This window comes from Scyliorhinus torazame, chromosome 14 (genome assembly GCF_047496885.1).
Source record: "Scyliorhinus torazame isolate Kashiwa2021f chromosome 14, sScyTor2.1, whole genome shotgun sequence".
NCBI lineage: Eukaryota > Metazoa > Chordata > Chondrichthyes > Carcharhiniformes > Scyliorhinidae > Scyliorhinus > Scyliorhinus torazame.
This window is the reverse complement of record NC_092720.1, coordinates 213,775,234-213,789,257: the sequence shown is the minus strand read 5'-3', so window position 1 is coordinate 213,789,257 and position 14,024 is coordinate 213,775,234. Positions and strand designations below refer to the sequence as shown.

Sequence of the window (14,024 nt, the reverse complement as noted above, 5' to 3'; positions counted from 1 at the left end):
GTAATCCCTCAGCTATGTTTGGTGGCCCGGAATCGATGCCAACATCGAACGATTGCGGTACACAAACTGCCGGTCGCACTAGGAACCAGGTTACCTCTGGCTGCGGCACTCCACACATGGGGATTGCCAGGTCAGCTATGGTCTCGCCTCTATATAAGACTTCACGGGCCCTTTTCAGGGGGGCGATGTTCCTCATCATCGTGATGGCATCCACTTCGGTCTCGTCGTCCCGGATATTGGTGGGAAAGTGCATGTGCTCAGGACAGAACGGAGGCGGACACAGGCCAGCGCTCGCCTTTGCGTACGCCCCTGGAGATTCGCTGCACGTCCGCAATTTTGAACAGGTTGCATGGATCCCGGGCCTCGTATTGTCACAAACCGGACTGGTCTCTTACAAGGTGTGCACGCAGGGCCGTGAGTCAAATCGGCATGTGGACCACCTCTGACCACATACCTAAAGAACCAACTCCTGTTCTGGAGGCCCCGGTCCCACAATGCCTGTCACCTTTGTTGCCACCACCGTCACCGCTACCACCTGGCTCTGCCCACCAGAGAGTCCGGCCACCAATTCTGAGGATGCCGAGATGCTGGATGAAGACCCGCCCAGCTCGATTCCGAATCAGACATAGCTATCCTGCCACCACCGGAGGCGGCTGTCTGAGCCCCGTTGCCTTGCCAGCCACGCCGACACCATCCAGGTGCTCTTCGTGCAAAAGCCAGTCCCCACTCCGGTGTACACCTCCCGACGCCATGCGGCCAATGCCGGGCGCCCTCTCCGGGCAAAGAAGGTGCGAGGTCCTGCACACTAACCCATGGACATGGATGTTGCTCTGGATCTTGTGGGAGTGGGGGAAGTGTGAGTGTTATAACCCCCATGGAGGTCAAGGGATAAGAACCACCCGGTTTCCTGTGACCTCCACAGAATACAAACTTCCCGGTAACGAGTGTGTGTACCATTGGTCAGTAAAAGTGGATTCATTTTGTCTCACTGATTTTCTCCCTTCCTCTCCTTTTGAAAGTGTTTATCTCTGGCTGGGGTACAATTCTGGGTATCAGGTGTCCTCCAGTATAAGTGGAAGGTAATTATTCTGAACAACTGTTTTCTGATTTACATGAATTATTTGATCATCGCTGGTCTATAATCTGAGCTGATGTTGAATTCATTGCCTTATTAAAGTCAAGTGTTCAGGCTATGATTAGATATTTATCAGTAACACAATATGAATATTTCACATGGTTATAGGAAGTGTTTCTAATTATTGTCATTTCCGATTCACTGATGATTCCAGGTTTGGGATGTGAGCCCTGGATTCAGATGAAGGGATATCACCAGAATGGAATCCTGCTTGTGTGTAAATCCAGTGGATGGTTCCCTAAACCGAAGATCCAGTGGATCAGTGAGGATGGACAGGTTTTAACACAAGCTGAAAGAAGATCCCAACAGGACTCGAGAGGTCTTGTAAATGTCCAGAGTGACATCGTAATAACGAAACAATCAACAAATAGATTCAAATGTCGTGTACTGAGTGAACATTTGGACACCGCACAAGAAGTAACTATCAAGATATCAGGTAAATTACAATGTTTCATCAATAAAGTTAATAGTGATTTAAATTTACCATAAATCGGACCATAAACTGAACTGTCCCCAAGATGTCCCATTGATGCCCCAGTGATATTCTCACAGTTTTCTCTTCCTTATCTCAAAGATATTTTGCTAATGCTCAATTATGCTGGTGAAAATCGCGCACAGTCTCTTGTACATATATTTAAACAAAAATAATTACATTTATTTTGCAGTTAAGTTTGGCCGTTTATGTTGACTATAACAGCATTGAACACCTGTTTAATTTATCGCTTGTGTTGACCCCCACCTGGACTGACAAGCTTGTTCACCCCCTTGATTCACTCAATAAGAACAGCAGCTTATAATTATATAACACTTTTTGTTTCAAAGGAACATTATGAAACAAAATATTTTAAGCCACATAAGGAGATATGAGGTCAGCTGGCCAAAGGCTTAGTCAAGGAGAAGAGTTTTAAAGAGGGCCTTGAAGGAGGAAACAGAGGTAGCGAGACAGAGAGATTCGGGAGGGTCTGCCAGAGCTTGGGGCCTCGATATAGAAAGGTACGATTATCAATGGTGGGAAGATTCAAATCTGGGATACCTAGTTCCCAGAATTCCCAAATAATGATACTTTTAAACAAAAACATTGAAACTACTAATCCTTGGTAGATTCGGCCCAGTCTCAATCACCTTGAGGTTTGCACTCCATTCCTATCCTGCAATGGAGCTCCGCATTTCTCTCCTGGACTTTCGAACCATGTGCTCCTGAGAAATGTGGAGTCTGCCTGCTGCAAGAGTCTTTCTTTCATCGTGTAGGAGGATCAGGGTAGGGGGGACCAAGTCACACACACCCTTTTAAGGCGACAGCTGCCGTATTCTGGAAAGTTTAGTTGTTCCAAAGCAACTTTGAAATGAAATGAAAAATGAAATGAAATGAAAATCGCTTATTGTCACAAGTAGGCTTCAAATGAAGTTACTGTGAAAAGCCCCTAGTCGCCAAATTCCAGCACCTGTTTGGGAGGCTGGTACGGGAATTGAACCTGCGCTACTGGCCTGCTTTCGTCTGCTTTAAAAGCCATCTATTTAGCCCAGTGTGCTAAAGTATTACTGAATATCGCTTGGGTTGTAGAATGTTGTGCCTCGGTCTCGTTGATTTGATATCTATCGCTCTCAGTGATGAGTTTGCACCATCTAACCTGCACATCTTTGGACTGTGGGAGGAAACCGGAGCTCCCGGAGGAAACCCACGCACACACGGGGAGGATGTGCAGACTCCGCACAGACAGTGACCCAAGCCGGAATCGAACCTGGGACCCTGGAGCTGTGAAGCAATTGTGCTATCCACAATGCTACCGTGCTGCCCCAAGAATATAAAGTCAATGGAGTGGTTGAGAAAATGGGGCGGGATCTTTCATTCCTGAGGCTAAGTTAATGCCGGAGCAGGATTCGTGGACTTGTACGACAGCAAAACCTGCGCCCACCAGGACCAATTCAGCGACTGTTAAGGGGCTCGCAACGTCACCACCCGGAACAAAATCGATTCCAATGTAAAACGGTGCTGGATTCGCCAGGTTCGAGATTGACACTCGGGAGGCTGACAAGCTGCAGCCACAGATGCACACTTCACTCCCCACACACACCATCCCAGCCAACAAGATGGCACTGGTTGTGCTGGAGCGTATCCATCCCATTGATGGGTGGGCTGGGGCCACAGGGCGCACCTAGGGGGTTGGGCTGGTGGGACACCCATGTGACCCATGGCACTGAGTTCACACTGGGCAGTCGGTGACCTGCATGGCTGCCTTGAAGGCCATGGCAATGGCGTTGCATGCCCATCCACCCCGGTCCCAAAGCCCAAGTGTTGGCCACCCCCGCACTACTCCCCCCGGGCCTGGCAGAAGCGCCCCGGCCAGCAGCACAATGGTCAGCACACCATAGTGATGTTGGACACTCCGCACCCCCTCTCGCCCCCTCATCAGTCACGGCACCAGTTTCCCAATTTTTAAAAGCTCAAAGCTTACGGGCAGCACGGTAGCATGGTGGTTAGCACAATTGCTTCACAGCTCCAGGGTCCCAGGTTCAATTCCGGCTTGTGTCACTGTCTGTGCGGAGTCTGCACATCCTCCCTGTGTGTGCGTGGGTTTCCTCCGGGTGCTCCGGTTTCCTCCCACAGCCCAAAGATGTGCAGGTTAGGTGGATTGGCCATGATAAATTGCCCTTATTGTCCAAAATTGCCCTTAGTGTTGGGTGGGGTTACTGGATTATGGGGATAGGGTGGAGTTGTTGATCTTGGGTCGGGTGCTCTTTCCAAGAGCCGGTGCAGACTCGATGGGCCGAATGGCCTCCTTCTGCACTGTAAATTCTATGATGATAAGGGAACCTCGCCGTCGGAAATACCCCCCAGTGAAGGCGGAGAGACACAGAGGCTCCGGAGAATATTGGGTCAAGCCCACCAATAATATGCAAACTTTGATGTCCATGCGGAGTGGAACGCATTGACGCCACTGTTGAGGCGCCAGAGAGTAATGATTTGACGTGAACCCGGCGTCTGCCACAATTTCGGCGTCAAACCCGATTCTCCATCCAATCAAATGTCAAAGTTGTGAATGATAACCAATGTTACGTGACAAAGGTAAGCTTTCCCTTCTCGTCCTTCTCAATCTACCTGAAGGTTTTGGCATGGTTGATGACTCCATCCTCCTCCAACACCTTTCCAACTTCATCCAGCTGGGTGAGACTGCTCTCACTGGATTCTTATATACCTATTCGCAGCCAAAGAATCACTTGCAAAAATTTATCTTCCTGCTCCTGCACATTTCTGAATTTTCAAAATGATATCGTACATCCAGGACTGGATGAGCAGAAATTTCCTTCAATTAAATATTAGAGAAGACTAAAGTCTTCTGAAGACTGAAATTGGGCGACATAGTGGTGTAGCCACCTGAACTGGCCAACTCCCGATTGAAAATGGCGAACGGCAAAGGCTGACGGGAAATTCAGCCAACACAGGCAGAAACCAGCAGGCGCAAGTTTGCTGTGTATTTAACTCTGCAGAAGCCCAGACAACATCGATACCAGCGACCATCAGCATAATAATGTAGCAGCCATCTACATACTAATGAGCAATCCCTGGGAACAATGGCAACATTTGGGACACTCAAAACTAAGCCACACTCCCCGGCGCCAGCAGGAGCCAACACAAAAGAGGTTAACGAACACCTCAAGACCGCCCATCGATCAGGGAACCGCTCCAGTATTGGAGAAATCGAACCAAGCGATTGGAACAAAGTCCAATCACCTAGAACCAGGTACAGGGTCCGCCCCGAAAGGCAGGAAGCCCCTGGGGACTATAAGAGTTAAGCCCCAAGTTCAAATTGCGCTTTTCATCCTGCCCGGGTCACCCAGCAACGCGAACCAACCTTGACCGTGACTGGTGCAGTGACCACTGAAAGAAGTAAGTCTTAATTCAACGCTCGCTACGAGGTAGGCGCTCCTAGCTACCAATCCGTACCAACTTCGAATCCCGCAGACTCCGAACCCGAACGAAAGGCCATTTGTTCCCCTGACCTGGTGGGCCAGTCTGAAGTTAAGTATAGGCCTGTTAGTTGTAGAAGTAGCTTAGACGTAGAATTTGTGCATGAGTAGTGATTACTGTGTATAATAAATGTGGTTTGATTTGATTCTTACTAATTGGTGTATTGAGTTATTGATCATTACTTGGACTTGAACCTCGTGGCGGTATCATAAAGATACCTGGCGACTCGAGAGCAAAGGTAATAAAACAGAGCAATTAAACCAACCGGAAAGTTAGCAACAGTGGCACAGTGGTTAGCACTGCTGCCTCACAGTGCCAGGGACCTGGGTTCAATTCCGACCTTGGGTGACTGTGTGGAATTTGCATGTTCTCCCCGTGTCTGTGTGGTTTTCTTCCGAGTGCTCCGGTTTCCTCCCACAGTCCAACGATGTGCAGGTTAGATGGTGCAAACTCATCACTGAGAGCGATAGATATCAAATCAACGAGGTTAGGTGGATTGGCCATGCTAAATTACCCTTAGTGTCCAAAGTTGCCCTTAGTGTTGGGTGGGGTTACTGGGTTATGGGGAGAGGGTGTAGGTGTTGACCTTGGGTAGGGTGCTCTTTCCAAGAGCCGGTGCAGACTCGATGGGCCGAATGGCCTCCTTCTGCACTGTAAATTCGATGTAAATTCTATGTAAACTGCTTGTCCAATATGCAGCGTTGGATGAGATATGATTTCCTCCAGTTGAACATTTGGAAGGCTGAAACCATCATTTTCAGGCCTTGTCACAAACTCTGCATCTTCATCACGGATTCTGTTTCCCTCTGGAGCAGTTTTAAGTAAACTTGACTGTCCACAATCCATGTGTCCCATTTGACCCCAAGCTGAGCCCCCATAGCCTCTTGGTCAGAAATCAACCGTCTCTGCCGCTGCCTCCGCCCATCTGCTGCTGAATCACTCACATGACTTTATCACCTCCAGACTAAGTTCTCTCCTGACTGGTTTCACATCCTTCACCACCAGTAAATCTCAGTTTATCCAAAATCTGCTGCCTGTAATCTGTTCCACTTACCAATCACCTCTGTCCTTACTGACTTACACTAACCCTCAGTTCCAAGTGCTTCAGATTTAAAATTCACCAAAACAGCACGCATGAAACAGCAGTGGTGACAACAAAGGTGCCGAGGGATCTGGATCGGGGCTTCTGGAACTGGGTTCGGCACGTCGGCAACGCGGCAGCGGAGGTGGTCCACTTGCTGATTGGACTCACAGCCATGTCCCCACTCCCTATACAAAACCTGTCCAGTTTGTGCCAACACGACACCTGGGATCCATGCGAGCCCTTTGCAGAAATTCCAGATAATAATCTGAATAATCTTTATTGTCAGAAGTAGGCTTACATTAACACTGCAATGAAGTTACTGTGGAAAGATGTGTACTAGATCACCAGGAGCGATTCTGGGGTCAGAATCAGCTCGAGATACTCTTGGCTCATGTCAAGTTTGCTAAAGGATTGTCCTCCGTTGAGCTTAGCATTCGAGGGACGGGCTAGCGGTCCAATTGAGAGATGTGGTTCACCGTCATTTCTCGTCGCCACATAGACACATGGAGCCACATGGCTTCATTTTTTCAAATAGTATTTTTATTCAATTTCATAACACAAAACAAAATAAACCACCCCCCCCCCCCCCAGACCCCCTCCCTCAGAAGTCAACAGTAACCAACTCCCGAAAGTACAAAATGAACAGACCCTAACAATTGTACAACCCCTCCTTCTCCCCCCTCAGGTCAAACTTCACCTTCTCCAGGGTCAGAAACTCCAACAGGGCCCCCGCCACACCGAAGGCTAAAACATCTGCCACACCTGCCTGCAATTCCGGCCAGTCTGACACCCCGAATATGGCTTTTAGGGGACTGGGCTCCACATCTATGTGTAAGACCCCCGAAATTGTGCTGAATACTGCCCTCCAAAACCTTTCCAGCTTCGGGAAGGACCAAAACATCTGAACATGGTTCGCAGGGCCCCTCCCACATCGCTGACAGGCATCCTCCACCCCCTCGAACAATCAGCTCATCCTTGATTTTGTGAGGTGCACCCTGTACACCACCTTCAGCTGTATCAGCCCCAACCACGCGCACAAGTCGAGGCATTTACCCTCCGCAGCTCCTTGACATGTTTTGTACTCTGTGATAACACAGGCTGCAACTGGATGCAGCGTTAACCAAAAGATACTCCAGACCTTGAAGTTAGTTCAATCTGATTTATTGAACCAGTAGCACAGTTAGCACAGTTCTCTATGAGTTCGACTCTCTGCTAACCTAAGTGTGGTTACTCTGTCTGACTGAACCAGACTAGCTCTTAGCCACGTGCTGGAGGTGTGTTACTGTACATACACCCTGACTCACTCTGTAGATGTTCATCAGTGGAAAGAGACGGAGTGTGAGTGCCTCGTGCCTTTTATAGTTGTGGTGAGCCACGTATGGCTACGTAAGGCTGTTGTATATATGTTCTATTGTTCTATTAGTATTGTTATCGCCACTGTTGTATATACTTATTGTTATTGCTGTTCTGTTATTGGTTGTTGCTGTTGTACTGTTGGAATGTTATTATTGGTGCTGCTGTTGGCTCCGCCTGTGGCTCCGCCCAGCTGTGGAGGTATAAAGCCTGTTGACCTGGGTCAGCCCTGCAGTGTGGGAGGAGCTACAGGTCGGCACATATTTAGCTTATTAAAGCATCGGTTCACTGCTTCTCAGCGTCTCGTCTGAATTGATGTCTATCAATTTAATAAGGTAAAATTTTGATAATGGATGCTGCCTTCAAACCTGAACGTCTCGAACTGGACCCGCAGGCTGCTGAAGCGCCGGCTGTCTTTGAGCATTGGCTCAGCTGCTTCGAGACCTACCTTGAATCCTCGACTGCTGCGGTTTCCCCAGCACTCAAGCAACGTCTCCTCAACGCCTGGGTGAGCCACCAGATCTTCCAGTTAATTCGAGATGTGGGCTCGTATACGGAGGCTGTAGATGTACTCAAGGAACAGTTTGTGAGGCCGGTCACCGAGGTCCTCGCCCGACACCTCCTCACCACGCGGTGTCAGCGCCAGGGTGAGTCGCTCGCGGAGTATCTTCGTGAGTTGAGGGTACTCGCCCGCAGTTGTAACTGACGGGCGGTCTCTGCATCGGAGCATTCGGAGCTAATGATTCGGGACACTTATGTGGCTGGAGTCCGGTCCAACTATGTCCGGCAGCGCTTCCTCGAGAAAGGGGCTTTCGACCTCGAAGCGACATTGAAGCTGGCTACCTAATTAGAAGTGGCTTTCCAGCACCTCGAGGCCTTCCCGTCCGACCACGCGGTATCCTCGGGGACAAAAGAACAAACAAAGAACAAAGAAATGTACAGCACAGGAACAGGCCCTTCGGCCCTCCAAGCCCGTGCCGACCATGCTGCCCGACTAAACTACAATCTTCTACACTTCCTGGGTCCGTATCCTTCTATTCCCATCCTATTCATATATTTGTCAAGATGCCCCTTAAATGTCCCTATCGTCCCTGCTTCCACTACCTCCTCCGGTAGCGAGTTCCAGGCACCCACTACCCTCTGCGTAAAAAACTTGCCTCGTACATCTACTCTAAACCTTGCTCCTCTCACCTTAAACCTATGCCCCCTAGTAATTGACCCCTCTACCCTGGGGAAAAGCCTCTGACTATCCACTCTGTCTATGCCCCTCATAATTTTGTATACCTCTATCAGGTCTCCCCTCAACCTCCTTCGTTCCAGTGAGAACAAACGGAGTTTATTCAACCGCTCCTCATAGCTAATGCCCTCCATACCAGGCAACATTCTGGTAAATCTCTTCTGCACCCTCTCTAAAGCCTCCACCTCCTTCTGGTAGTGTGGCGACCAGAATTGAACACTATACTCCAAGTGTGGCCTAACTAAGGTTCTATACAGCTGCAACATGACTTGCCAATTCTTATACTCAATGCCCCGGCCAATGAAGGCAAGCATGCCGTATGCCTTCTTGACGACCTTCTCCACCTGTGTTGCCCCTTTCAATGACCTGTGGACCTGTACTCCTAGGTCTCTTTGACTTTCAATACTCTTGAGGGTTCTACCATTCACTGTATATTCCCTACCTGCATTAGACCTTCCAAAATGCATTACCTCACATTTGTCCAGATTAAACTCCATCTGCCATCTCTCAGCCCAAGTCTCCAAACAATCTAAATCCTGCTGTATCCTCTGACAGTCCTCATCGCTATCCGCAATTCCACCAACCTTTGTGTCGTCTGCAAACTTACTAATCAGACCAGTTACATTTTCCTCCAAATCATTTATATATACTACAAAGAGCAAAGGTCCCAGCACTGATCCCTGTGGAACACCACTGGTCACAGCCCTCCAATTAGAAAAGCATCCCTCCATTGCTACTCTCTGCCTTCTATGGCCTAGCCAGTTCTGTATCCACCTTGCCAGCTCACCCCTGATCCCGTGTGACTTCACCTTTTGTACTAGTCTACCATGAGGGACCTTGTCAAAGGCCTTACTGAAGTCCATATAGTCAACATCTACTGCCCTACCTGCATCAATCATCTTAGTGACTTCCTCAAAACTCTATCAAGTTAGTGAGACACGACCTCCACTTCACAAAACCGTGCTGCCTCTCACTAATATGTCCATTTGCTTCCAAATGGGAGTAGATCCTGTCTCGAAGAATTCTCTCCAGTAATTTCCCTACCACTGAAGTAAGGCTCACCGGCCTGTAGTTCCCGGGATTATCCTTGCTACCCTTCTTAAACAGAGGAACAACATTGGCTATTCTCCAGTCCTCCGGGACATCCCCTGAAGACAGCGAGGATCCAAAGATTTCTGTCAAGGCCTCAGCAATTTCCTCTCCAGCCTCCTTCAGTATTCTGGGGTAGATCCCATCAGGCCCTGGGGACTTATCTACCCTAATATTTTTTAAGACACCTAACACCTCGTCTTTTTGGATCACAATGTGACCCAGGCTATCTACACCCCCTTCTCCAGACTCAACATCTACCAATTCCTTCTCTTTGGTGAATACTGATGCAAAGTATTAATTTAGTACCTCGCCCATTTCCTCTGGCTCCACACATAGATTCCCTTGCCTATCCTTCAGTGGGCCAACCCTTTCCCTGGCTACCCTCTTGCTTTTTATGTACGTGTAAAAAGCCTTGGGATTTTCCTTAACCCTATTTGCCAATGACTTTTCGTGACCCCTTCTAGCCCTCCTGACTCCTAGCTTAAGTTCCTTCCTACTTTCCTTATATTCCACGCAGGCTTCGTCTGTTCCCAGCCTTTTAGCCCTGACAACTGCCTCCTTTTTCTTTTTGACGAGGCCTACAATATCACTCGTCATCCAAGGTTCCCGAAAATTGCCGTATTTATCTTTCTTCCTCACAGGAACATGCCGGTCCTGTATTCCTTTCAACTGCCACTTGAAAGCCTCCCACATGTCAGATGTTGATTTGCCCTCAAACATCCGCCCCCAATCTATGTTCTTCAGTTCCCGCCTAATATTGTTATAATTAGCCTTCCCCCAATTTAGCACATTCATCCTCGGACCACTCTTATCCTTGTCCACCAGTACTTTAAAACTTACTGAATTGTGGTCACTGTTACCGAAATGCTCCCCTACTGAAACATCTACCACCTGGCCGGGCTCATTCCCCAATACCAGGTCCAGTACCGCCCCTTCCCTAGTTGGACTGTCTACATATTGTTTTAAGAAGCCCTCCTGGATGCTCCTTACAAATTCCGCCCCGTCTAAGCCCCTGGCACTAAGTGAGTCCCAGTCAATATTGGGGAAGTTGAAGTCTCCCATCACCACAACCCTGTTGTTTTTACTCTTTTCCAAAATCTGTCTACCTATCTGCTCCTCTATCTCCCGCTGGCTGTTGGGAGACCTGTAGTATACCCCCAACATTGTGACTGCACCCTTCTTATTCCTGATCTCTACCCATATAGCCTCACTGCCCTCTGAGGTGTCCTCTCGCAGTACAGCTGTGATATTCTCCCGAACAAGTAGCGCAACTCCGCCTCCCCTTTTACATCCCCCTCTATCCCGCCTGAAACATCTAAATCCTGGAACGTTTAGCTGCCAATCCTGCCCTTCCCTCAACCAGGTCTTTGTAATTGCAACAACATCATAGTTCCAAGTACTAATCCAAGCTCTAAGTTCATCTGCCTTACCCGTAATGCTCCTTGCATTAAAACATATGCACTTCAGGCCACCAGACCCGCTGTGTTCAGCAACTTCTCCCTGTCTGCTCTGCCTCAGAGCCACATTGTCCCTATTCCCTAGTTCTCCCTCAATGCTCTCACCTTCTGACCTATTGCTCCCGTGCCCACCCCCCTGCCATACTAGTTTAAACCCTCCCGTGGGACACTAGCAAACCTCGCGGCCAGGATATTTATGCCTCTCCGGTTTAGATGCAACCTGTCCTTCTTATACAGGTCACACCTGCCCCGGAAGAGTTCCCAGTGGTCCAGATAATGGAAACCCTCCCTCCTACACCAGCTGTTTAGCCACGTGTTTAGCTGCTCTATCTTCCTATTTCTAGCCTCACTGGCACGTGGCACAGGGAGTAATCCCGAGATTACAACCCTCGAGGTCCTGTCTTTTAACTTTCTGCCTAGCTCCCTGAACTCCTGCTGCAGGACCTCATGCCCCTTCCTGCCTATGTCGTTAGTACCAATATGTACAACGACCTCTGCCTGTAGCCCTCCCCCTTCAGGATGCCCTCTACCCGTTCGGAGACATCCTGGACCCTGGCACCAGGGAGGCAACATACCATCCTGGAGTCTCTTTCACGTCCACAGAAGCGCCTATCTGTGCCCCTGACTATAGAGTCCCCTATTACTATTACTCTTCTGCGCTTTGACCCTCCCTTCTGAACATCAGAGCCAGCCGTGGTGCCACTGCTCTGGCTGCTGCTGTTTTCCCCTGATAGGCTATCCCCCCCGACAGTATCCAAAGGGGTATATCTGTTCGAGAGGGGGACAACCACAGGGGATTCCTGCACTGACTGCCTGCCCTTTCTGGTGGTCACCAATTTCTCTGCCTGCGTCAGAGGCGAAGCCATCACCCGACCCAAGCGTATCTCACTCCTGTGCCGCACGGCTGCCGGCCAGCTCCGGAGGTCCTTGCTGTTATTCCTGTGGGCAGGGCCAGCATCCCCGGCAGCGCTGCCCCGCTGTGTGTAATGAGTGCGGCAAGAAAAGTCATTTTGCGAAGGTATGTCTGAGCCACTCGAAAGCCCCAAAATCGAAAGCCGGTCGGCCTGAGGCTCACAGACCCCACAACGTGGCCTCGTGCCTGCCGGGACTGCCCCCTTCCGACGCGTCATCCGCCGCGTGCGACCCGTGGAGGACGCCATCTTGGTCGTCATCACCGATGCGGCCCGCCACGTGCGAGTAGTGGGCGCCGCCATCTTGGCCGACATCGTCGACGCCGCCATTTTGTGATCACGCTGCTGCCACAGATAGTCCTTCGCATTACCTCAGCTCGGTCCAGCTCGACCAGTTGCGAAATTCGATGATGGTTGTCAAACTCAACGGGCAGGAGGCGTCCTGCCTCTTCAACTCCGGAAGCACAGATAGTTTTGTCCACCCAGATATGGTAAGACGCTGTGCTCTCCAGGTCCTCCCCGTCACCGTCTCACAGACTATATCCCTCGCGTCCGGTTTGCACTCCGTACAGATCCGGGGGTATTGCGTCGCAAACCTGTCAATACAAGGCGTAGAGTACACTAACTTTAAGCTCTACGTCCTCCCTCATCTCTGCGCTGCCCTGTTACTCGGGTTAGATTTCCAGTGCAACCTCCAAAGCCTAATACTAAAATTCGGGGGAATTTCTCCTCCACTGCCCCCAGATACTCAGTGCCGCTGTCACCACCGGACTTGTGGTGTATCGCGCCGGCGAGAACGGCAGCGGAGCAGTAACAAGTGCCCCTAGACTGGTGCCTTTACACGACGCCGCACCCACGCCGCCCCCTCCTCCATCACCCATTTCCTAATCATGGCCACATTGGCCGCCCAGTAATAACTGCAGAAGCTCGGCAGAGCCAGTCCTCTAACGGGTCTGAAATATACAAGAACAGATCATCCGCGTAGAGGGAGACCCGGTGTTCCTCCCCTCCGCGTACCAGCCCCCTCCAATCTCCCGAAGTCCTGAGTGCAATGGCCAACGGCTCAATTGCCAGGGCAAACAGCAACGGGGACAGGGGACACCCCTGTCTCGTCCCCCCGCGCAGCCTGAAATACTCCGACCTTAGCCGGTTTGTGGACACACTCACTACAGGGGCCTGATACAGCAGCTTGACCCACCCTATAAATCCCTCACCGAATCCAAACCTGCCTAGCGCCTCCCACAGATACTCCCACTGCACCCTGTCAAAGGCCTTCTCCGCGTCCATCGCAGTCACCACCTCCGCGTCCCCCCCTCCGAGGGCATCATGATGATATTCAGGAGCCTCCTCACATTAGTGTTCAGCTGCCTGCCCTTAACAAAACCCGTCTGGTCCTCCACAATCACTCCTGGGACATAGTCCTCTATTCTGGTGGCCAGACCCTTTGCCAACAGCTTGACATCTACGTTCAGGAGCGATATCGGTCTGTAGGACCCACACTGAAGCGGATCCTTCTCCTTCTTCAAGATGAGTGAAATCAATGCCTGCGACATTATCGGAGGGAGGGTCCCTCTCTCCTTTGCCTCATTGAAGGTTCTTAGCAGGAGTGGGCTCAGCAGCTCCGAGAACCTCTTATAAAATTCTGTGGGGAAGCCGTCCGGGCCCGGGGCCTTGCCCGTCTGCATGCCTGCCAGCCCCCTGACTACCAGCCCCCTGACAACCTCCTCCAACTCAATCGGGGCCCCCCGTCCCTCCACCCGCTCCACTTCCACCCTTGGGAATCTCAAC

General features: G+C 50.3%; 1 protein-coding gene across 4 annotated transcripts in view; it reads left to right on the top strand.

Moving 5' to 3' along the window:
• The window catches only part of LOC140390476 (butyrophilin subfamily 1 member A1-like), a 178,939-nt gene that overhangs the window by 47,368 nt on the left and 117,547 nt on the right, over nt 1-14,024 (top strand). For all 4 annotated transcript variants that reach the window (XM_072475639.1, XM_072475638.1, XM_072475637.1 and 1 more), the window contains exon 4: nt 1,290-1,571. In XM_072475639.1, coding sequence (XP_072331740.1) covers nt 1,290-1,571 — 282 coding nt within the window. The remainder of the gene's footprint in view (nt 1-1,289; nt 1,572-14,024) is intronic.